Genomic DNA, 24,468 nt, shown 5'->3' with positions numbered 1-24,468 from the left:
TCTGTGTGACAGGAGGGTCTGTGCAGGAAGAGCTGAAGTCCCAATGACTGTCTGAACATAAAACACTAAATTACATACTCTTATTTCCTGCAGCTGGCTCACCTCTAACTTCTGGAGGGCCTTTTTGTTTTGTTTAATGGGATTATGATGTTGCTGACGATGCCAACATTTACTCCTCACCCAGAAACAGTGACCTGCCAGACCACTTCAAAGAACAGTTTGGAGCCAACTCCATTGCTGTGGTTCTGGGGTCACACATAAAACCGAAAGAATTGCGGATGCTGTAAATCGGCAACTAAAACAGAACTAACAGTCTGGAGCTGGACGAACACAGCAGGCCAGGCAGCAGAGGAGCTGGAAAGCTGACATTTCGGGTCGGGACCCTTCTTCAGCCTCAGTACAATTCACACCTTCCTGGGGTCCGATAACCCTTTCCCCTCCCCCATTTCTGAGGAAGGGTCCCGACTTGAAACGGCAACTTTCCTGCTCCTCTAATGCTGCCTGTGTTCCTCCAACTCCACACTGTTGTCTCTGACTCCAGTATCTACAGTTCTTGATATCTCTGAACAAAAACAGAAGTTGCTGGAAAAGCTCAGCAGGCCTGGCAGCATCTATGAAGGCAAAAAAGAGTCATCGGACCCTAAACGTTAATTCGGATGATTTTTTCTTCACACATGCTGCCAGACCTGCTGAGCTTTTCCAGCAACTTGTTGTAAAGGACAGTAGTGAGGGCGACGAATTTTTACAAAATATAAATATAGTTTCTCGGTCAATATTTCTGAGGCTAGTTTTCAATTCCAGGCGAAATAACTGAATACAAGTTCCACCAGCTGCTGAGGTGACCGAGCATGAATCTGGGCCTCCGGACTTTTAGTTCTACTTCAGATAAATAAGAAACCAGCTTGTCCTCCCAGAGGAAGCCTACCCCATAAACGAGTAATAAAATATCCATTGGAAGCTTCATAGGAACCCAAATGTAAATGGTGCTCCTGCTGAAGTTACAGAAACGGAGTATTTCCTGACAAATTTCCCGCAATCATGTGTCATAAGGCATAACGGTCCTGCAAGCATGATATCTTCTAAATAGGTGTTATCAGGAGGATGGAAGTGCCCGTAAAGTCCCCATTGGGATGATGAATGTCTCCTTCCCAGGAGGAAGTGCCCAATCTGAACCGAGCTCAAAATTCTCTATCCAGAAACGATGGCCTTGATACGTGCTGTTAAGAGCAGTTCGATAAATAACAGCAAAGCAGCGACTCAGAAACAATTAGCTTTGAAAAAAATCCCATTCCCTTTCATTCACCAGATTTTGGGCATGTTTACACTGACAGCAGCATCAGGGCAAAGCTAAACTATTTCAGGGAAACCGCAGCCTCTGCAAATTCATCTTCCCAGGCCTAACTCCTATCCACTAGGATTTGCAGACTCTCCATCAGCAAAGTGGTTTCCAATTACCCTCAATCCAGGACAATTAAACAACGCTGCAGGGCTGGTGTGGACAGCTGGTATTTGAATGGGAGCACAGCTGAAGTTACTGCCAGTGCTGGGAATCCTGGATCCCTCTGTCTGCAGGAATGGGTGACCAAGGAAGGAGAGGCTTCAAAATAAATCGAAAAAGTAGACTGCGCGCTGATTTCTGTCTGATTATCTTACAGACAAATGGTTAAGTCTACATGAAAGGACTGAGTGAATGAATATTGAGATCAATCGCTCAATGATGGAGTCTATTACTCATCTCTTATTTACTAATCAGAAATTGAACGTAACACATCTGGATTCTTAATCAGCCAAATGTGACCAGTGGCTAATATGCGAGACAGATTTGGAATGAAAGATGCTGTAACAGCAAAAGCAATTTGTTGAGAAACAGGCTTTAATGTGTTGAGAAACCACACTGGGGCTAAATCCAGAACGAAGTTTTCGTGCTTGTGCCACATTGACAGCCATAGTTGATATGGAGATCATGGACCTACAAGGGTTACCTCTGCCCCCACAGCGTTGTAAATCGCCAGATTGCTGGTGCTTACCCATGGAAGGTGCACATTTCTGCCTCATTGAAGCTTCGAAATTTAAAAAGTCAAAAGTTGTCCAAGAGCTAATAATAAAGCAAAGTTTTACAGCCTGGACGGACCCCCTTTTACATCCTTATCTGCAGAAAATTAACTTCTCCAGAAATAAAGAGATTACTAGCGTCAATCTGGAACACTTGGTAATGAGAAAAATCAGTTCAATTTGTAGCTTAGAATGGACACAGCAGTCTCATGAAATGTCAATACCCGCAAAGGATTAAGTTTTCTAACTTATTTCAATTTTCTACCAGGCTGGTTTAGGTAATTAAACACTCCATCCTGCCTTAACTACCCTAAATGCTCTGGTGCCTTATTTAATCATGAAATCGTTTTGACACCGAAGCCTGTATTAATCATGCTGATGGCTCTGGCCAGCCAAATGGCAGGTGTATGTTTTGTTCACCGTACGGGGGAAATCATTCAGGATCTTGCTACTAATGCTTGTTTTACAGTTTGTTTCAAATTTAAACCTCATTGTCCACGTCAGGTGCCAAGGAAAACACCTGAGTTATAAAGGGGCATCGTGACTGTATTGCAAACCTTTCGGTGATGTATATGTGAACACGGAGCAAGTGTGCTGTTACCTTGTACAATGTGTGCAGCGTCAATGCAAACACTTGGCATGATGGAAATGCATGAGTGAGTGCATCTCCACAAAGCACATCCAGAGAAACAAGTGTTACACCCCATAACCCCAAACAAAAACCCCACTGTACCCTATCGTTACCAACAGGGAGCCCTGAGGGCCCAGTATGTATAAATCAGTGATACAAAAGGGTCAACCCTCAGTCACACAAATTCATTCACATTACTACATGTTCAGAAAGGCATGCTGCATTAATCCATCAATAAGTCTATGGAAGTACAATTAATGCAGCACTTGGTTCACGGTTTCCTTTTCCGCATTTCGACTTTAAAAGTTCGGAAAGTGAGCGCTAGCCCTGCAATAGGCACATTGGCACTCATCGAACACCTAACCAAGCCTTTCACATGTCCCCTTTCCTCAGCAGCTCGCTTAAATATTTCACCGCCACCCCAAGCAGGAGGCTGTTCAGCCCCTCTAAGCCTGTGGTTACGATATAGTTGGATCAGAACTCGCATATTTGCTCTCGATATTCACTAAACCTTAAAAATAAACAATGCAAATGGGTGAAGCCCGAGAAAGCGTCCCAGTCTAGCAGCAGCCAGTATTCTCGATCCCGGGCAGCAGTTGAAGTTGAAGGCTCGGTTGAGCTCGGATGTTAGTTTTCCAGAGCAGGGAGCGGACCTCGGCTGAGTGTCGCAGACCGGCACGTTCCGAGGTCCAAGACAACGTGCTGAGGGACTCGGTAAAGCCTGGGGCAGCTGTCCCAAGATTGCGCAGTGGGGAAAGACCACTGATTGAGGTCTCAGCCAAAGTACACTGGGGCTCTATTCAGTTTATCAGACCTTCATGGTGCCTCTAGTTTATGTAAACAGTATCTTGCAGTAGTAAGAAATGACTTAGGTTTGTTTGTTCGAACTGCAGGGCAAGTCGAACTCCAATGTTTGTTTCTATATGCAGAGACTGTACAGAACCACACTGCTCTAGTATGCATGTATATGAAGATATTTTTTATGAATAAGGTATATTTTTGAAATAAGAAAAGCTCGGATTAACTTTGAAGGGGCAACCTCCTAGGAGAAGTTGCTCTAATTGATACTTTTTCCCTCGCTCTCTGCTACTTAACGTTTGTACGTCGCCCTCTGTAATGGGTGCACTATGCACGACTTTATAAAGTTTGCAAACAGAGTTCCGGGGCCCGGCACCCTGCCTTTCTCCCCCCACCCCCAGCTAGCTCCACTCACCTTCCGTCTGCCCTGTAAGGGGGATCCCGAGCAGCAAGCCCCAGTCTTGCCCTCCGCGCTCTGGCTCCAAGCCGGCCCAGTCACCCTCCTCCTGCCAGCAGCGGAGCCCACTTCCCCCGGCACTTGCTGCCAGCTACCGAGCCCCGATCCCGGGGTCCAGAGGGGCAGCACCGCCGCCCCCAGCAGCAGGAGGGCAACTGTGGAGAGGCAGAGGGGCATCATCCAGCGAGGGGAAACCGAGACAGGGGGCGGCAGCAACTTTCTCCAGGGCATGGCGAGCTGTGAGCAGCTTGTGGTCGGGAGTGAGGATTATTTTCCCCCCCGGACTAGCCGGCTGTCTCCCTTGGGGACTGAAGATCTCCTTCCTCCCACTCGCTGACAGCCGGCCCGCTTCAATGAATGAGAGACAGAGGTACTGAGCCGCTCTCACCTCCTCCCCGACACGCCCCCTCCGCCGCCCAAAATCACACAGTCACCCACCCCCTCCCCTTATCGGCGATTTAACCCCTTACTGGGTCTCTGTGGCGCTCATCTGAGGTGCAGTTGTAACGTGCAGAGATTTCCCAGAACTAGCCTGAGCTTGGAGAGTTACAGTTATACAGCGAGATTGGACAGGCTAGGCTTGTTTTCCTTGGAGCAGAGAGGATTGAGAGGGACCAGGTGATTGAGGTGTGTAAAATTCTGAGGGACATAGGCAGGTGGTGGAGGTAACGATGACTGAGGGCATAGATTCATTGGAAGGGGCAGGGGGTTTAGAGGGAATGTGACATTTCTCATCCAGACCGTAGTGGGAAATCTGGAACTCACGGCTCGCAAGAGGCAGAAACCCTCAGAGCATTGATTGATTAATAAGGGGATAATAGAGTACGAAAGTAAGCTTCAGGGATGACAAGGACACTGAGAGTTTCGATAGGTACGCAAAGAGAAAGATTGGTGAAGACAAATGTAGGTCTCCTGCGAACAGAAAACGGGCGAATGTATAATAGAGGACAAAGAAATGGCTGAGGAACTGAATACATGCTTTGGTGCTGTCTTCACAAAAGAAAAGGCAAATGACATACCATCTTTACTCAGAGTGGTAAGGGCGTGGAACACCCTGCCTGCCAATGTAGTTAACTCAGCCACATTAGGGGCATTTAAACAGTCCTTGGATAAGCTTATGGATGATGATGGGATAGTGTAGGGGGATGGGCTTAGATTAGTTTACAGGCCGGCGCAACATCGAGGGCCGACGGGCCTGTTCTGCGCTGTGTTGTTCTATGTTCTATAAATGTTGGAGAATGCAAGATTTAATGAGAGGGAAGAATTGAGGGAGATCAATGTTAGTAGAGAAATGGTGCTGGGAAAATCAATGGGATTGAAGGTGAATAAATCCCCCAGGGCCTGATAATCTACATCCCAGAGTACTTAAGGAAATAGCTCTAGAAATAGTGGATGCATTGGTGATCATCTCCCAGGATTCTATAGACTCCGGAACAGTCCCTGCAGATTGGAGGGTGGCTAATATCACTCCAATATTCAAAAAGGGAGGTAGAGGCACAAAAGGCAATTATAGATCAGTAAGCCTAACATTGTTGGTGGGGAAAATTCTTTAATCCATTATCAAGGAGTTTATAGAGAAGCATTTAGAGCAGTTGGGGTGAATGGGATCAAAGGTTATTGGGAGAAAGCAGGATTAGGCCTTTGAGTTGGACAAACACCCATGATCATGATGAAAGGCGGAGCAGACTTGAAGGGCTGAATGGCCTCCTGCTGCTCCTAGCTTCTATGTTTCTACAACACTTCAGTAGTATTTAGATGTAACAAACACATAAATTGATGAAAACACTGAGCAGGTATGGCAGCAGCTGTGGAGACAAATCAGCATTAACGTTTCGGCTAGAGTGACCATTCCTCAGAACTCCAAATTTTTTGGTTTTTATTTAATATTTAAATGTACACTTCTGCCACGGTATTCAAGGCTAATGACAAAGTGCTGAAAAATGGTTTTAGAATAGCTAGGTTGTTGTGTTTGACCTATGCATTTGTTGCCCATCCCTAATTCCTCTGTAAAGCAGTTTAGAGCCAACCTCATTGCTCAGGGTTTGGATTCCTGTGTAGCTCAGACTGGAGAAAGATTTTCTTCCAAAAAGGGCATAAATGAAGCAAATGGAAATGTGTGAAAACCAATAATAGTTTCATGGTCACCATGACTGAGACCCTTTATGAATTGAATATCTATTTCACCAGCTCCATGTTGAAATTTGAACCCGTGTTCCCATAAGCCAAGCTCCCTGAGTTACTAGTGCAGGGACCTTATCATCAGCTTTTGAGGGCAGTTGGAGATGGGAGTCGAAGGCGTGGTAAAAATATACACCTCTGCTACCGCTTGGAGAAGATTTACTGTTGGGGCGAGTCACCATCCTTTGCTTTGTACCACCCATGCTGTAGCTAATTTGAATCCAGGTCACCCCATCTTCCTCTTGCCATGCGCTCTACCTTCCAGACCCGATCTCTGCTCTGATCATATGACTGCATTACTGTGTTTTTTTGTTTGAATATCACTTTTTAAAAATTCTTTTTGCTGTAGTAATTTCAAGCACCTTTTCATTTGTTTATGGTCTGTATGTGGAATGTTTAGCATGTATCTTAATATCAAACGTGTTGAAAGTCTCTATTTTCTTCTATAGGTCTTTATTTATCGTCCAGGTTCTGAGGTTTGCAGGAAAGTGGAGAGGACGTAGCATCCTATGAGCTATTCCTTCAGTGTAAGTTTGAATTTTCTTGTTGTTAACACATGTTTCATCTTCACAAATTTACCTCCAGCTGTCTCTTTTCTAACATCTGCATCGTGTCTGCCATCTTCTGTCATCATTTGTCCTAAATAGACAAACGTATCTGTTCCAGGGTGGCACCATCCACTTCAATCTTCCCTCCAGTTTCTTCCAAATTTTCCTTCTAACTGCAACTTTTGTTTTGTTCTTCCTTCTGATTCTATATTCTCAAGTTTGAGATTTTACTTGATCTACATATGTCATAGGTCCTCCTCTGAATCTGTAAGTAGTTCTGTGTTGTCAGTGGCCACCAGTTTGTTGTGTTTTTGCATCCAGTTTATATCCCAGGAAATACATCCAATTCCCGAGATTATTTATTGTGTTTACAGGTTGGATGATTTTGGTGATGGTACACGGCCTGGCTATCTACAATCCGACCCCACCATCCAAGACATTTTTCCGTCCCCATCCTTGTCTGCCTTCCGGAGAGACCACTCTCTCCGTGACTCCCTTGTCCGCTCCACACTCCCCTCCAACCCCACCAAACCTGACACCTTCCCCTGCAACCGCAGGAAGTGTTACACTTGCCCCTACACCTCCTCCCTCACCCCCATCCCAGGCCCCATGACTTTCCATTTAAGCAGATGTTCACCTGCACATCTGCCAATGCAATATACTGTACCCGGTGTGGCTTTCTCTACATTGGGGAAACCAAACAGAGGCTTGGGGACCGCTTTGTAGAACACCTCAGCTCAGTTCGCAATAAACAACTACACCTCCCAGTCGGGAACCATTTTAACTCCCCCTCCCATTCCTTAGACGACATGTCCATCAAGGGCCTCCTGCAGTGCCACAAGGATGCCACCCGAAGGTTGCAGGAATGGCAACTCATATTCCACTTGGGAACCCTGCAGCCCAATGGTATCAATGTGGACTTCACAAGCTTCAAAATCTCCCCTTCCCCCACTGCATCCCAAAACCAGCCCAGCTCGTCCCGTCTCCCCACTGCATCACAAAACCAGCCCAGCTCATCCCCGCCTCCCCAATCTGTACTTCCTCTCAGCTATCCCCTCCTCCCACCTCAAGCCACACCTCCATTTCCCACCTACCAACCTCATCCCGCCTCCTTGACCTGTCCGTCCTCCCTGGACTGACCTATCCCCTCCCCACCTCCCCACCTATACTCTCCTCTCCACTATCTTCTCCTCTAGCCATCTTCGGTCCGCCTCCCCCTCTCTCCCTATTTATTCCAGTTCCCTCTCCCCATCCCCCTCTCTGATGAAGGGTCTAGGCCCGAAACGTCAGCTTTTGTGCTCCTGAGATGCTGCTTGGCCTGCTGTGTTCATCCAGCTCCACACTTTGTTATCTTGAAGTCATCTGCAGTTCCCATTATCTCTGATCTGTGCTTCTCTCTTCGTCTGATTGTCCATTTTCTAGCCTGATGCTTGCTATTTGATCCTAATGGAGGCTGTGGGTAAATCTTACACCTTTACTGTCAATGACACATTTTAGCAACACGTCTGTTAACTTTCTGTTGTAATAGTAATCTATCACAACATAAATGTTCCTGTTTATTTCTCAATATTTATCGAACATTGGCCTCAGATTTAATATGCACTCTCTTGTACCTTCTCCATGTCTAAATCCAGATTGTGCTTCCCTAATTCCTGGTTCAAATTTGTTCTTTCTTTTTGAAGGGCTGTCAGTTTGATCCAAGGTTTCTTACTGAGAAATATCCTGAAAAGCTTCAAGAGCCATCTTTAGACTATTTCCATTTTAGTTTTTGCAATCTGGACGACTATCTCAGTAGGTCATGCTGGTTAGCGAGGGTTATCGATAGGAATGTTGGAGTATGAATCAGTTTGTGGAGGCGGTGCAACTAAATTAGGTGCTATCACTCCTTCAGCTGCTATAGTCGCTTATTTGACAGAGGCTACATGTAGCTCATTGACTGGAAATCCTCAAAGGTGACCTGAGGACACAACAGGCACAATGTAAATGAATGGCCTTCCTTAAATAGCAACCCCGGGAAATCTCCGTATTGTCAAAGGGTAGCCAAAGATGTTCATTTGTTTTCAGTCTGGAGTAGGTAAAATTGTCAAAATTATGAAAGAGCAGGACATTTCTTTGTTCTGTAATCTAATGTTGTAAGAGACTCCATATTCTGTTTGAACTGCAGCAGTCAAATGATCTCTCTTTCCTCAATGTCCCAATTGAGAGAGCAGCCAAGGGGTTCTCTACACTGTTCGCCACAAACATACCCTCCCCGGTCAGTATACACTTTGGGATTCCTACAATTCCATGCACCTTTAGATTGGTCTTAACAACAACCTGATAAATAGGGCTCAAGCCATTTGTTCACTGTATGCGCTTGATACTGAAATAAGGTCCATCCTGTGGTTGCCCTGATCAGATCATTCCTTCCTTTGTATTGTGCAAGCTCATGAATAGGTTTAAGGCTGTCATTTTTTGGTGCTGACAAGTCTACCTCAGACAAGCATGGAATCTCTAACATCTGATCAGCAGGTAAAGCTGGCTGTTTCACATTCTAGTACACAATTGCAATGCAAATAGTTTTTACTGTGAACAGGATACTGCCATCAAGCCAAAAACATGTCCTGCTTATCTCGCAAATAAATAATGTGGCATGTGAAATTCAGTGCCAATGTGATGCCAAGTAAGTGAAAACCTTACAACGTGGAAGCAGGCCATTCAGCCCATCAAGCCCACACAGCACCCCCCCAAGCAGCCGATACCCAGACCCACCTGTGTAACCCTGTATTTCCTGTGACCAACCTACCTAAGCTGTACATCATTAGACTGTGGGAGGAAACCAGAGCACCTGGAGGAAACCCCTGCAGACCAAGGAAGATTGTGCAAACTCCAACCAGACAGCCACCCAAGGCTGGAATTGAACCCAGGTCCCTGCTGCCGTGAGCCACTAAAGGCTGTATATCTCAAAGGCTGGCAGATTGTAACAAGCATGTTAATGATCATACTGAACAGGCTTATGCTTACAAAAGCCAAAGTGCGCCCAACATTAGATATAATTCCACAAATGGACAACAATTGCTAAATAATCCCCTGTATATGAATAATTACATTGACAACCAGTTCAGGATTGTCTGTCAGGTTTGGAGTGTGATGTACTTGCTCATACTGGAAGTCAGACATGTGAGTGGACTGGGTCACCAATTTAAGACAGAGACAAAAAGACTATTTTTAGTACAAAGGTTACACAACATTGTATCATAAGACAACCAGCCTGTTCCCATATTAGTTGAGGAAACCCTCTCTAAACTGTTTCTAATATATTTACATTGCTCCTTAAATAATGAGACTAAAACTATGCATAGTACTCCAAATGTGGCCTCACTGGTGCCCTAAACATAACTTCCCTATTTTACTATTCAATTCCATTAATAATAAAGGGTAACATTCTATTAGTTTCCTGAATTATTTGATGTACTAACCTTTGTGATTCATGCACAAGGACGCCCAAATCCCTCTCGCAATCCCTCACCGTTTAAACAATATCCTTCTTTTCTTCCCACCTGCTAAATTAGACTGGGATTGTTTTCCCTGGATGTTGGATGATTTAATTGAAGTATACAAGATTCATTATGTTCTTGACAAAGTGGACGTTGAAAAGATGTTTTTTCTTGTGGCTGAGTTCAAAACTAAAGGACATTGTTTTAAAATTTGGGATTGACTTCTGGGACAGAGATAAGAAGAAATATTTTCTCTGAGAAGGGTATTTGATTTTAGTATGCTCTGTCCGAGGAAGCAGGATCAGAAAATATTTTTAAGGCAGAGTTGGACAGATTCCTGTTAGGTTCCTGAATGGTACAGGAATCTTAAGAAGCTGAATAGTCTCCCTCTGCTCCTTGAACTCCTACTGCCTGTGATATGATCTGGGAATTGATCACCCTTTTCGGAAAATCCATAATAAGTTGTGGCTCAAACAGGTGAGACACTTCCGATGTGTGATTCCCCAAGATGCATGAAATGTCCTGAAATTCCCACAGGGACAGGAATTGTGAAAGACCTCAGCTTCCTATCCACAATCTAAACAAAGTCCCTCTTTTATGATTAGGCTATTATATTTCACTTTAATTCATGCCTCTGAACCTGCTCTGCTTTAATATTTGTATTAACTCATTCCCTGCCATACCTGCCCCCGTGGCAATGCTAAGTTCCCTGCAATACCATCCTTTGGAGAGAGAAAGAACAAAGAAACTCACCCGTCATTCACTGTGCTATTTCCTTGTGTTGTTACACTTTTATTAAAATGATCACTCAGATCTGAGCTTTCTCCTCCCCTTTTATGTTTCACAGCAGCCTCACTGTGCCCTTGCTTTTGAAGTTACTGCTGACACTCTTTTACCTCGATAATAAAATGTGAGGCTGGATGAACACAGCAGGCCAAGCAGCATCTCAGGAGCACTCCTGAGATGCTGCTTGGCCTGCTGTGTTCATCCAGCCTCACATTTTATTATCTTGGATTCTCCAGTATCTGCAGTTCCCATTATCTCTGACTCTTTTACCTCTGTCTCTCTGACTGCGGCTTGTGCTCAGTGCTGCAGTTTAATCCTCCTTGCTGAGCTTTCCACAGGCTCAGGTAGAGACTGGTGATGGATGAGAATTTGATTGATGGTGAAATACTGTGGGGTGTCCTCGGGCTTGTTCCCTACAGTGTGCAAGCAGGCCATTCGGCCCATCATGGACATAACAAACATCCAAAGAGCATCCCACTTAATCATTGTAACCCTACATTCCCCATGTCTAATCCTCCCAGTTTACACATCCCTTGACATTATGGGCAATTTAGCATGGTCAATCCACCTAACCTGCACACCTTCAGACTGTGGGAGGAAACCAGACCACCCAGAGGAAACCCACACAAACACGGGGAGAATGTGCAAACTCCACACAGACAGTTGCCCAAGAGTGGAATCAAACCCAGGCCCCTGGTGCTGGGAGGCAGGAGCGCTAACTACTGAACCACCGTGCCACCATCGTCTCCCATTATCTTGGATATCGAAACTCAACAACTGAAATTTGCTCAGATTTGCTATTGCTAGAGACAGCTCAGGTTTGCAGAGTGAGTTGATCTACAGCAGGAGAAGTCAAATGCGGATGCAGTGTTTCACAGAGGACGCAGCAACACACAACAGCCTGTAAATAATATTGGAACATATCAGGTTGTATTTGATGGAAACCTGTGAGTCATTGTAGTGAAAAAGGTCAAAACATAACAGAGCAGCCATCATCTAAACCATTAAAATCCTGATCTGCGCAGTGAAAACTAATGAGTTCAAGCTGGCTTGAGGAGTAATGATCATAACAAAATACAACAACAGAAATGTGGAGGTTGTTTAGGGAGCCCTTGCTATGAGTACTGGATAGGTTTGACCCACCGAGGCAAGGAATGGGTGGTAAGGTGAAGGAACCATCTAGTCAAGAGAAAGAAAGAAGTTTACTTAAGGTTGAGGAAGCAAGGATTGGGCAGAGGTCTATATGGCTACAAGATAGCTAGGAAAGAATTGAAGAATGGTCTTAGGAGAGCTAGAAGGGGGTATGAAAAAGCTTTGGTGGGTAAGATTAAGGAAAATGCCTGGGTGTTCTATGCTTCTGTGAGGAACAAGAGGACGGCCAGAGTGAGGGGAGGGCCGATCAGGGATAGTGGAGGGAACTTGTGCCTGGAGTCAGAGGAGGTAGGGGAGGTCCTTAATGAAGGCTTTTCTTTATTCACCAGTGAGAGGGACTTGATGTTTGTGAGACAGTGTGAAACAGGCTGATATGCTAAAACAGGCTGATGTTAGGAAGGAGGATGTGCTAGAAATTTTGAAAAACATGAGGATAGATAAGTCTGCTGGGCCAGACAGGATATACCCAAAGTAACTATGAGAAACGAGGGAAGAGATTGCTGTCCCTTTGGCGATGATCTTTGCATCCTCACAGTACACTGGAGTAGTACCAGATAATTGGAGGGTGGTAAATGTTATTCCCTTATTCATAAAGGGAATAGGGATAATCCTGGGAATTATAGACCAATCAGTTTTACTTCTTTGGTGGACAAATTTATGATTATTTGGAAAAGCACAGTTTGATTAGAAATAGTCAGCATGGCTTTGTGAGGGGCAGGTCATGCCTCACAAGCCTTATTGAATTCTTTGAGGATGTGACAAAAGATGTTGATGAAGTTAAAGCAGTGGATGTGGTGTATATGGATTTTAGCAAGGCATTTAATAAGGTTCCCCATGGTAGGCTCATTCAGAAAGTAAGGAAGCATGGGATTCAGGGAAATTTAGCTGTCTGGATGCAGAATTGGCTGTCCAATAGATGACAGAGGGTGGTAGTAGATGGAATGTATTTAGCCTGGAGCTCAGTGACCAGTGGTGTTCCACAGGGATCTGTTCTGGGACCTCTGCTGTTTGTGATCTTTATAAATGACTTGGATGAGGAAGTGGAAGGTGGGTAAGTAAGTTTGCTGATGACATGAAGGTTGGTGGAGTTGAGGACAGTGTGGAGGGCAGTTGTAGGTTGCAATGGGACATTGACAGGATGCAGAGCAGGGCAAAGGAGTGGCAGATGGAACCAAACCCAGAAAAGTGTGATGTGATTCATCTTGGAAGATCAAGTTTGAAGTAAGTTCTTTACACAGGGAGTGGTGGGTGTGTGGAATGCACTGCCAGCTGTGGTAGTGGAGTCAGATGCATTAGGAACATTTAAGCGACTCTTGGATAAGTACATGGATGACATTAAAATGTAGGATATGCAGGGTCGTTTGATCTTAGAGTAGGGTAATAGGTCAGCACAGCATCATGGGCCGAAGGACCTGTACTGTGCTGTACTGTTCTATGTTCCATATTCTATGTTCTATGGTCTATATAGAGCTCTTGGACTGCACATGGGTAGATTTTAACTTTGTGTGATAGTTTAAATGGGTAATAATGAATTGGAAATCTGTGTGACATCACTCATGTCTTCTTTCCCTCTTTACTCCAATGAAGGTGGGAGGTAGAGGTTTATCAACACACTTCCAGCGCTTTCCATCCACCTGATAAATACTCCACAGCTCTGGTTGCCAAGATAGATATTATAACATATCACGCTTCAGGTACTTGCTCCGATTTTTTGTAACAGAATCCATATTTTAATCCATTCATAGGTTGTACTGGAGCAGAAAGTTGGTCATTTCTTTCAGAAAGCACACAGTGCCACTTTACCATGTGAATATTAAAGCAGATAAACAATGTATGGAAGACCACCAGCCAATTTGTTTCCTTAATGAGTGCAATCTGCCTTCATTATCTGGGGACATTTACATAAATTTGTACAGTTATGAAATCGCAACAGAATGTTCAATGCAGAGTAGGAGTGAGCAAGGTTAGGAATTCATGAAGTATTCCCATTCTTTAGCAATTGGTCTGTATTCTAACAATGGTGTATACTACTGGAAGTGAATGTGTTGTAATGTGTGAGAGTAGAACATGTGGGAGAAATGCAGTTATGTTCATTCAGAGAGACAATTTTATGAAGGCAACTTTGAGTGGGGAAGATTATTTTGCTTATCTGCCATAATTTGGGGACGCTTGAGAAAACCCAGAAAAAAAAAGGTAAACTGTCTTAGGGCCAAAGTTAAGGTGGAAACATTATATAAGGCCTTATCTAGAATTCATCTTTTGATCTACATTTGGGACATTCGGTTACTTGTTTAACTTATACCTGTCTAGACAGCTCATTACTACATGCTATGGGCTGTTTCACCATGTTGTTTACTTCGTTGTCTTGGACTTTACTTAGCCCACTCATTTATTTATTTAGGCCTTTCCTTGCCATTTAGACTATAAGACCATAAGTCGTAGGAGCAGAAATTAGGCCATTCAGCCCATCAAGGCTGCTCTGCCATTCAATCATTCTCCTGCTTTCTTCCCGTAACCGTTGATCCCCTTAACAATGAAGAACCTATTCATCTCCGTCTTAAATATACTCATTGACCTGGCCTCCACAGCCTTCAGTGGCACCACTCTCTAGCTGAAGAGGTTTCTCATAATCACCGTTCTAAAAGGCCTTCCCTTTGCTCTAAGGCTGTGCCCTTGCATCCTAATCTCTCCTACTGATGGAAACATCTTTCCAACATCCACTCTGTCCAGGCCATTCAGTATGCAGTAAGTTTCACTTAGATCCCTCTTCATCCTTCCAAACTCCATCAAGTTTAGACCCACAGTCCGCAAATGTTCCTCATATGTTAAGCTTTTCATTCCTGAGATCATTTTTGTGAACCTCTTCTGACCCACTTAAGGGCTAGTACGTCTTTCCTGAGATATGGGGCCCAAAGCTACGCACAATACTCCAAATGTGGTCTGACCAGTGCCTTACAGAGCCTCGGAAATACATCAGTGCTTTTATATTCCAAGTCCTCTCAAAATAAATGCCAAAGTTGCATTTGCCTTCCTGACTACTGACTCAACCTGTAGGTTTACCTTGAGAGAATCCTGGACTGGAACTCCCAAGCCTCTTTGCACTTCAGACTTCTGAATTTTCTCCCCATTTAGAAAATAGTCCATGTTTTTATTCTTCTTACCAAAGTGCAAGACCTCACACTTTCCCACATTGTACTCCATCTGCCACTTCTTTGCCCACTCTCCTAACCTGTCCAAATCCTTCTGCAACCTCCCCACCTCCTCAATACTACCTGTTCCTCCCCCTATGTCTGTATTGTCTGCAAGCTTAGCCAGAATGCCCACAGTTCTTTCATTGAGATCATTAATGTATAAAGTAAAAGTTGCCGTACCAATACTGACCCTTGTGGAACACTACCAGTCACCAGCTGCCAACCTGAGAAAGACCCTTTTACCCCACTTGGTGCCAGACAGCCAATTTTCTATCCATGCTAGCACCTTGCTGCTAACACCATGGGCCTCTATCTTACTTAGCAGCCTCCTGTGTGACACTCTGTCAAAGGCTTCTTGAAGTCCAGGTAGATAACATCCATTGTCTCTCTTTCATCTAACTTGCTCATTACTTCCTGAAAGAATTCTAGCAGATTTGTCAGGCATGACTTCCCCTTGGTGAAACCATGCTGACTTTACCCTATTTTACCGTACGCTTCCAAGTATTCAAAAATCTCATCCTTCACAATGGACTCTAAAATCTTATGCACAATCAAGATTAGGCTAATCGGCCTGTAATTTTCCATCTTTTGCCTTACTCCCTTTTTAAACAGGCAGGCGTGTCACATTAGTGATTTTCCAGTCCTTTGGGACACTCCCTGACTCTAGCGATTCCTGACAGATCACCACTAGCACTTCCACTATCTCTTCATCTATCTCCTTCAGAGCTTAAGGTGTGGTCCATCTGGTCCAGGTGATTTATTCACCTTCAGGCCATTCAGTTTTTCCAGCACATTCTCCTTGGTGATAGTCACCATACTTCAAGTATGCCCCTGACTCTCTTGAATTTTTGGGATATTACTCATATCTTCCACTATAAAGACTGATGCAAAGTAATTATTCAGTTCCTCAGCCATTTCTTTGTTTCCTACTATTATCTCTCCAGTGTCATTTTTAAGCAGCCCGATGTCTACTTTTGCCTCTCCTTTGCCCTTTATATATCTAAAGAAACTCTTACAGTCCTCCTTTATATTACTGGTTAGCTTACCCTCATATTTAATCTTCTCCCTTCTTATTTGTTTTTTTTTTGTTGCCCTCTGTTGGTCTTTGTAAGCTTCCCAATCCTCTGATTTCCCACTGCCCTTCGCCACATTATATGCTTTCACTTTTACTTTTACATAGTATAAGGGTGTAAGGGCATGAAAGAGTTAATGCTGGGGAGTGCATCAAGCACCTCCCAATATGATAATATCAAATGGATCCAGGCAGGAAAAGAGTTTGGACCATGAAGACTTAAAATCTGGCCTTGAGTTCTCCCTCTTAATCTCAGTGACAATATACCGATGTAACTTACATCTAGTTGCCATCGTGGGATAAACTAACTGATGTTTAAGACAACAGCCTCTAGTCATTAGATTACTAAGTTATTTTCTCCTACCACAATATATGGCATTATGGCATGGTAAAATCTTGATCCTAACCCTGCGCTGCCCCACCAATCCAACACAAATCTTTCGACTCCCTTGTCAGTGAAAGATCTATCCAACTCAACCCTGAAATGATTCAATGGCTTTGCCTCTGCAACTCTCTGGGAGAAACAAAACAAACATACTCCTACATCTTAGGTGGAAGACATTTCACTTTTAAACTATGTCCCTTGTTATAGTCTCTGCCACAAGGATTAATATTCTTTCAGTGTTCACCCTGTCATGCTCATGTTTTATCAACAAGATCATCTTTTATTCTTCTAAACTCCAATGGATACAAGCCCAGCCTGTCCAACTCTTTCTCATAAGACAACACATTTATCTCAGGGATAGTAGGAATATTTTCTGAAGAATGATCCAGAGCTGAAACATCAGCTTTCCTGCTCCTCTGCTGCTGCTTGGCCTGCTGTGTTCATCCAGCTCTATACTTTGTCGTCTGCGTTTGTCTCAGAAATCAGTCATCTCCACTGGGTGCTTATAATATCTAAGATCTGACAAAGCAGATCTTCTTTGCCCAACTCAAGGGAGGCACTCGAATGAGAGGAGGACCAACGAAACGTATCCCTTAAGTAATACCTCAAGTAATGCAACATAGACACTAATGCCTTGGAGACTCTCGCTCAGGAGGAACAGGCTTGGAGGAAGCTCCTTTGCGAACAGACACAATTCTTTAAGAACAGCAGTCAGCAGGAGGAAGTAGGGAAAAGGAACCAGAGGGAGGAATTTCAATTATCACACGGCCAGAGGCAAATTCCATCCCCCAGAAACACCTGCTAAACATGTTGGGGGAGAGGTGGCTCTAGGATCGGGTTCATCAGCCACACAGAGATCCACTGACCTCATTCTGAGCAACACAGAGCTTCCAAGGTGGACAGTGAGACCCATTAGTGAGTGATTGTTGATGATGACAAGCATAGAGTGTCCAAATTTTCCTCAGAAGAGAAGAACCTTCATTGCCTTGCCTCTGTTGCAGTTATGTTCTTTCTTAAACCAGGAGATCAAAACTGCACACAGTACACTAGATGTGCTCTAACCGAATCCTTGATACACTGCAGCAAACTTCCATACTTCGATATTCTCTTAACCACACAATAAGCACTAACTTTCTGTTTGCCACCTTAATCTCCCAGGTGCCAGAGTCCATGATGTCTCAGATAGTGTTTTCGGGATCCTTAAGGGGGAGGGGGAGCAGCCCCAAGTCGTGGTCTATATAGGCACCAATGACATTGGTAGGAAAAGGAATGGGGATGTGAGGCAGAAATTCAAGGAGCTAGGGTGGAAGCTTAGAGCTTGAACAAACAGAATTGTTATCTCTGGTTAATCGTGCCATGTGCTAGCGAGGTGAGGAATAGGGAGCGAGAGCAGTTGAACATGTGGCTGCAGGGATGGTGCAGTAGGGAGGGATTCAGATACCTGGATAATTGGGGTTCATTCAGGGGTAGGTGAAACCTCTACAAAAGGGATGGTCGACACCTGAACCCGAGCGGTACCAATATCCTGGGTGGGGGCACAATATTTGCTATTGCTCTTCAGGAGGGTTGAAACTAATTCAGCGGGGAGATGGGAACCTGAATTGTAATTCCAGTGTCCAGGAGGTTGAGAGTAGTGAGGTCATGAATAACGTTTCAAGGTCGCAGGAGTGTAGCGGCAGGCAGGAAGCTGGTTTGAAGTGTGTCTACTTCAACGCCAGGAGCATCCGGAATAAGGTGGGTGAACTTGCAGCATGGATTGGTACCTGGGACTTCGATGCTGTGGCCATCCCGAGACATGGATAGAGCAGGGACAGGAATGGTTGTTGCAGGTTCCGGGGTTTAGATGTTTCTGTAAGATCGGGGGAGGTGTGGCATTGTTAGTCAAGGACAGTATTACGGTGGCAGAAAGGACGTTTGATGAGGACTTGTCTCCTGAGGTAGTATGGGCTGAGGTTAGAAACAGGAAAGGAGAGGTCACCCTGTTGAGAGGTTTCTATAGGCCTCCGAAAAGTTCCAGAAATGTAGAGGAAAGGATTGCAAAGATGATTCTCGATAGGAGTGAGAGAGACAGGGTAGTTGTCATGGGGGACTTTAACTTTCCAAATATTGACTGGAAACACTATAGTTTGAGTCAGTTTTTGTTCAATGTGTGCAGGATTGACGTATATAGATAGGCCAACTAGAGGTGAGGCCACATTGGATTTGGTACTGGGTAATGAGCCAGGTCAGGTGTTAGATTTGGAGGTGGGTGTGCACTTTGGTAATAGTGACCACAGTTTGGTTACGATTACTTTGGCAATGGAAAGGGATAGGTATATACGGCAGGGCAAGAGTTATAGCTGGGGGAAAGGCAACTATGAGGCGATTAGGCAAGATTTAGGATGTACAGGATGGGGAAGGAAACTGCAGGGGCTGGGCACAATTAAAATGTGGAGCTTGTTCAAGGAATAGCTACTGCATGTCCTTGATAAGTACATACCTGTCAGCCAGGGAGGAAGTGGTCGAGCGGGGGAACCGTGGTTTACTAAAGACATTGAATCTCTTGTCAAGAGAAAGAGCGAGGCTTATGTAAAGATGAGGAATGAAGACTCAGTTGGAGCGCTTGAAAGTTACAAGTTAGCCAAGAAGGACCTAAAGAGAGAGCTAAGAAGAGCCAGGAGGGGGCATGAGAAGGCTTTGGCAGGTAGGATCAAGGAAAACCCTAAAGCTTTCTATAGGTATGTCAGGAATAAAAGAATGACTAGAATACGATTAGGGCCAGTCAAGGACAGTAGTGGGAAGTTGTGCATGGAGTCTGAAAAGATAGGAGAGAAGCTATATAAATATTTTTCATCAGTATTCACACAGAAAAAAGACAATGTTGTCGAGGAGAATACTGAGATACGGGCTATTAGACTAAACAGGATTGAGGCTCACAGGGAGGAGGTGTTAGCAATTCTGGAAAGTGTGAAAATTGATAAGTCCCCTGGGCTAGAAGGGATGTATCCTAGGATTCTCTGGGACGCTAGGGAGGAGATTGCAGAGCCTTTGGCTTTGATCTTTATGTTGTCATTATCTTCATGAATAGTGCCAGGATACTGGAGGATAGCAAATGTTGTCCCCTGGTTCAAGAAGGGGAGTAGAGACAACCCTGGTAATTATAGACCAGTTAGGCCTTACTTCAGTTGTAGGTAAAGTGTTGGAAAGGATTATAAGAGATAGGATTTATAATCATCTAGAAAAGAATAAATTGATTAGGGATAGTCAACACGGTTTTGTGAAGGGTAGGTCGTGTCTTACAAACCTCATTGAGTTCTTTGAGGAGGTGACTAAATAGGTGGATGAGGGTAAAATGGTTGATGTGGTGTATATGGATTTCAGTAAAGCGTTTGACAAGATTCCACGCGGTAGGCTATTGCATAAAATATGGAGTCTTGGGATTGAGGGTGGTTTAATGGTTTGGATCAGAAATTGGCTTGCTGTAAGAAGACAGAGGGTGGTGGTTGATGGGAGATGTTCATCCTGGAGTTCAGTTACTAGTGGTGTACCGCAAGGATCTGTTTTGGAGCCACTGCTGTTTGTCATTTTTATAAATGACCTGGATGTGGGCGTAGAACAAAGGGTTAGTAAATTTGCGGAAGACGCTAAAGTTGGTGGAGTTGTGGACAGTGTGGAAGGATGTTGCAGGTTACAGAGGGACATAGATAAGCTGCAGAGCTGGGCTGAGAGGGGGCAATTGGAGCTTAATGCAGAAAAGTGTGAAGTGATTCACTTTGGTAGGAGTAACAGGAATACAGAGTATTGGGCTAATGGTAGACTCTTGGTAGTGTGGATGAGCAGAGAGATCTCAGTTTCCATGTGCATTGATCCCTGAAAGTTGCCACCCAGGTTGATAGGGTTGTTAAGAAGGCGTACGGTGTGTTAGGTTTTATTGGTAGAGGGATTGAGTTTCGGAGCCAGGAGGTCATGTTGCAGATGTACAAAACTCTGGTGCAGCCGCACTTGGAGTATTGCGTACAGTTCTGGTCGCCGCATTATAGGAAGGATTTGGGAGCATTGGAAGGTGTGCAGAGGAGATTTATTAAGAGGAAAGGCTGAGGGACTTGAGGCTGTTTTCGTTAGCGAGAAGAAGGTTAAGAGGTGACTTAATAGAGGCATAAAAGATGATCAGAGGATTAGATAGGGTGGACAGTGAGAGCCTTTTTCCTCGGATGGAGATGGCTAGCGTGCGGGGGCATAGCTTTAAATTGAGGGGTGATAGATATAGGACAGATGTCAGAGGTAAGTTCTTTAATCAGAGTAGTAAGGGCGTGGAATGTCCTGCCTGCAACAGTAGTAGACTCACCAATGTAAGGGCATTTAAATGGTCATTGGATAAACATATGGATGATAATGAAATAGTGTAGGTTAGCTGGGCTTCAGATTGGTTTCACAGGTTGGCGCAACATCGAGGGCCGAAGGGCCTGTACTGCGCTGTAGAATTCTATGTTCTATGTTCTAACACTCGCTGTATCTGTAAGGTGATTCATGTATCAGATCCCTCGCTGCCATAATGTTCTGCCGTGCCTCACCATTTAAATAATATGCTCGCCATCTTGCCAATGTGTGTATGTTCACATTATACTCCATCTGCTGAATGTTTGCCCACTGACTCACAAGTTTATATCTCTTTACAGACTCTTCACAACTTTCTGACCTATCCTTGTATTATCTACAGATTTGTATCCAAATATTTTATCCATTCATCCAAGTCATTGACATCGGTTATAAATAGTTAATGCCCCAGCACTAAGCCCTGTGGTACTCAACTTGCTGCATTTTGCCAACAAAAAATTGACCATTTTATGCCTACTCTCTTATTTTCTGTTAACCAAGCAACACTCTCACCACGCCCATGTGCTATGCTCTAACTATGTGCTCTTATTTTGAGCAGGAATTTTTGATATGGCATCTTGCCTTCTGAAGATCCAGGAGCATCAGGTCTACAGGTTCCGTTTATTTACATGTCTTGCCACTTCCTTAAAGAACTCTAGTGAAACAGACAATGTGATTTCCCTATTGCACAACCATGTGACCCTGCCTGATTGCACTGGAGTTTTCTAAATGCCTTGTTTAAAACAGAGCCCAGAATTTTACCAACAAGTTAACTGGCTTCTGGTTATCTGTTTTTTGTGTCCCTTCTTGAATAGGGGAGTTATATTGAATGGGTAATTTTCATGGAGATTTTTAATACGGAGTTAAATAAAACCTAAGAACTAGGAAAGGGTATGGGCAATTTAGCCCCTCAAGCCCACACTACCACTCAATGCAATCTTGGCTGATCTTATCTCTGCATCAATTCCACTTTTGTGGCCATTCTCCATAATCCCTCAGTCCATCACTTCTTAAAAATCAGTCTATTTCCTCCTTAAATTTACTCAATATCCCAGCATCCATTGCACTCTGTGGTAGTGAATTCCAGAGAAATAATTTTTCTTCATCTCTGTTTTAAATCTGCTATTCCTTATTCTAAACTATGATCTTGCATACTAGATTGCCCTCGTCAGGAAACATCCTTTCTATGTCAACTTTGTCAATCCCCTTTACTATTTTATTGGAGCTTGGTTATTAGATCTCCTCCCATTCTTTTAAACTTGAGAAAGCATAGGTCCAAACTGCTCTAAGACAAGGTCCTCATCTCTGGACTGAGTCTAGGGAACCTCCTCTGAACATTCCAATGCAGCTACGCCCCACCTAACTGACCAGACGTGGTACTCCAGACACAGTCTCACTAAGGCATTGCACTGTTGTAGGAACACTTCGCTACTTCCTCATTAGCTTTTGTACCTGCACACTAGTTTTCTGGGATTCATGCTCAAGGACACCCAGACCTCTTTGCAGCTTTAGATAATAAGTTGCCTTTCTCTGACAAAATTGGAGAACCTTATGCGCATTCACATTTAACTCCATCCGCCAAACTTTGGCCCATTCAGCAAACCTATCTATATCCATTTATAAATTTCTTATTTCTTCATTGCAACTTACATTCCCATCTAACTTAGTGTAATCTGCAAATCTGACTGCAGTACTTTCTATCCCTGCACCCAATTCATTCGCATAGATGGGATATAATTGGGCCCAAGAACCAAACATTCAGTCTGTCTCTCACTCGTATTATTCACCCAGCATCAGTCTTTCGGTAAGATGGTGGGGGAGTAGGATTCTCTGGGTGGAGACCCTCCGTTCTACCTGTTCTCCTTCTTTTTCTTCATTTCTTTCTCCCTCTCTCCACCCTTTGCTCGGCCTCAGACATCTTGCCTCTGATTCCCTGCCTTCGAAGCAGGGTCAGCAGAGATGCCAGAGGCTGGAGCCAGTGACCAAAGGCCCGAAATGGGGACGCCAGCAACCAGTGGCCCAGTGCGGAGTGGGCATAGCGACCAGGGACTGGTCCAGAGCAGGAGTAGGGATAGTGGCCTTGTGTGGAAAATGAAATGGAGGCTCCCCAAGTGCTGGTCTGCTGCAGAGAGCCTTTGGAGGGACACTGTGATATATGTCTTTTTAACTTTGCTTCTAGTTTTTTTCTGGCCAATGGTCGTACTGTGTATAGCTGTAATATAACTTTTTTTTCATTTCTCTATTCTGTAACGAAGAAATATAACTAGGTAACTTTGTACCATACTTACAAACTTTTCACTGTGCTCATTTGAGTATATGACAATAAAGCTAATTCAATTCAATTTATAACTACCTTTCTTCTTCATCTTGGTCTTTTTCTCTTTTATCATCCATGAAGCTTTGGATTTATTTGAGAATAAAAGTAATCAGAAGAATTGCAGATGCTGGAAATTATAAACAAAACAGAAATTGCTGGAAAAAAGACTCAGCAGATCTGGTAGCATCTGTAGAGAGAAATCAGAGCTACCATTTCCGATCACTCTTCAAATCCTTCCATTCTGAAGAAGGACCTGAAACATTAACTCTAATTTACAGGCAAAATCTGTGCCTGCACACTGACTGCCTTCAAAAGAGAGACGTTGCAAAGTACAGTCAAGGTATATATTCACGAAAGGGAAAGGCAGGGCAAACAAATCCAGAAACAAAACCAGAAATTGCTGTAAAAACTCAGCAGGTCGTGAAGAGAAATCAGAATTAATGTTTCAGGTCCTTCTTCAGATTGGAAGGGTTTGAAGAATGGTCACTGGATCAGAAACGTTGACTCTGATTTCTCTTCACGATCTGCTGAGTTTTTACAGCAATTTCTGGTTTTGTTTCTGGATTTGTTTGCCCTGCCTTTCCCTTTCGTGAATATATGCCTTGACTGTACTTTGCAACGTCTCTCTTTTGAAGGCAGTCAGTGTGCAGGCACAGATTTTGCCTGTAAATCTAATGGTGCTCTAAATTTTACTCGTGCTGGCTGCAAGTGCACAGGTTGACTAGCCTCGGGGTTTATCTGCTATCCTGTGTGAGTGGCCTCCACTTCAGCAAGCATGAGGTTGGATGGTAATGTAGCCACCAGCAGAACCTTATCTCACTCTGACTGACGCAGTGCATCTTTTATCACCTTTTGGAGGTGGGACCTGCAGTATTTTCTCTGGAATTAATCAACCCTAAAATGGCTTGAATTAATTTGCCCTGCAGAATTGCTAGGCAAGGGGACAGCAGTCAAAATATCATCAGAAGCGTTGAAGAAACCTTCCCCAATTTGCAATATTCTTCTACTACCTTGAATCATCGAATGATGATTCTGTTGAAATGGCTGTCGAAATGATTGAACAGCACTGATA

At 44.0% G+C, this 24,468-nt stretch overlaps 1 protein-coding gene across 1 annotated transcript in view; it reads right to left on the bottom strand.

Annotated features, from left to right (window-relative positions):
• LOC125452291 (probable methyltransferase-like protein 24) overlaps positions 1-4,284 on the bottom strand; it is an 88,553-nt gene extending 84,269 nt beyond the window's left edge. The window contains exon 1 of the mRNA XM_048530524.2: positions 3,897-4,284. Within this exon, the coding sequence (XP_048386481.1) occupies positions 3,897-4,169 (273 nt within the window). The 5' untranslated portion in view covers positions 4,170-4,284. The remainder of the gene's footprint in view (positions 1-3,896) is intronic.
• Positions 4,285-24,468: the final 20,184 nt, after the last annotated feature.

The sequence above is a fragment of the Stegostoma tigrinum genome, chromosome 4 (genome assembly GCF_030684315.1).
Source record: "Stegostoma tigrinum isolate sSteTig4 chromosome 4, sSteTig4.hap1, whole genome shotgun sequence".
NCBI lineage: Eukaryota > Metazoa > Chordata > Chondrichthyes > Orectolobiformes > Stegostomatidae > Stegostoma > Stegostoma tigrinum.
This window is presented reverse-complemented; position numbering and strand designations above follow the sequence as displayed.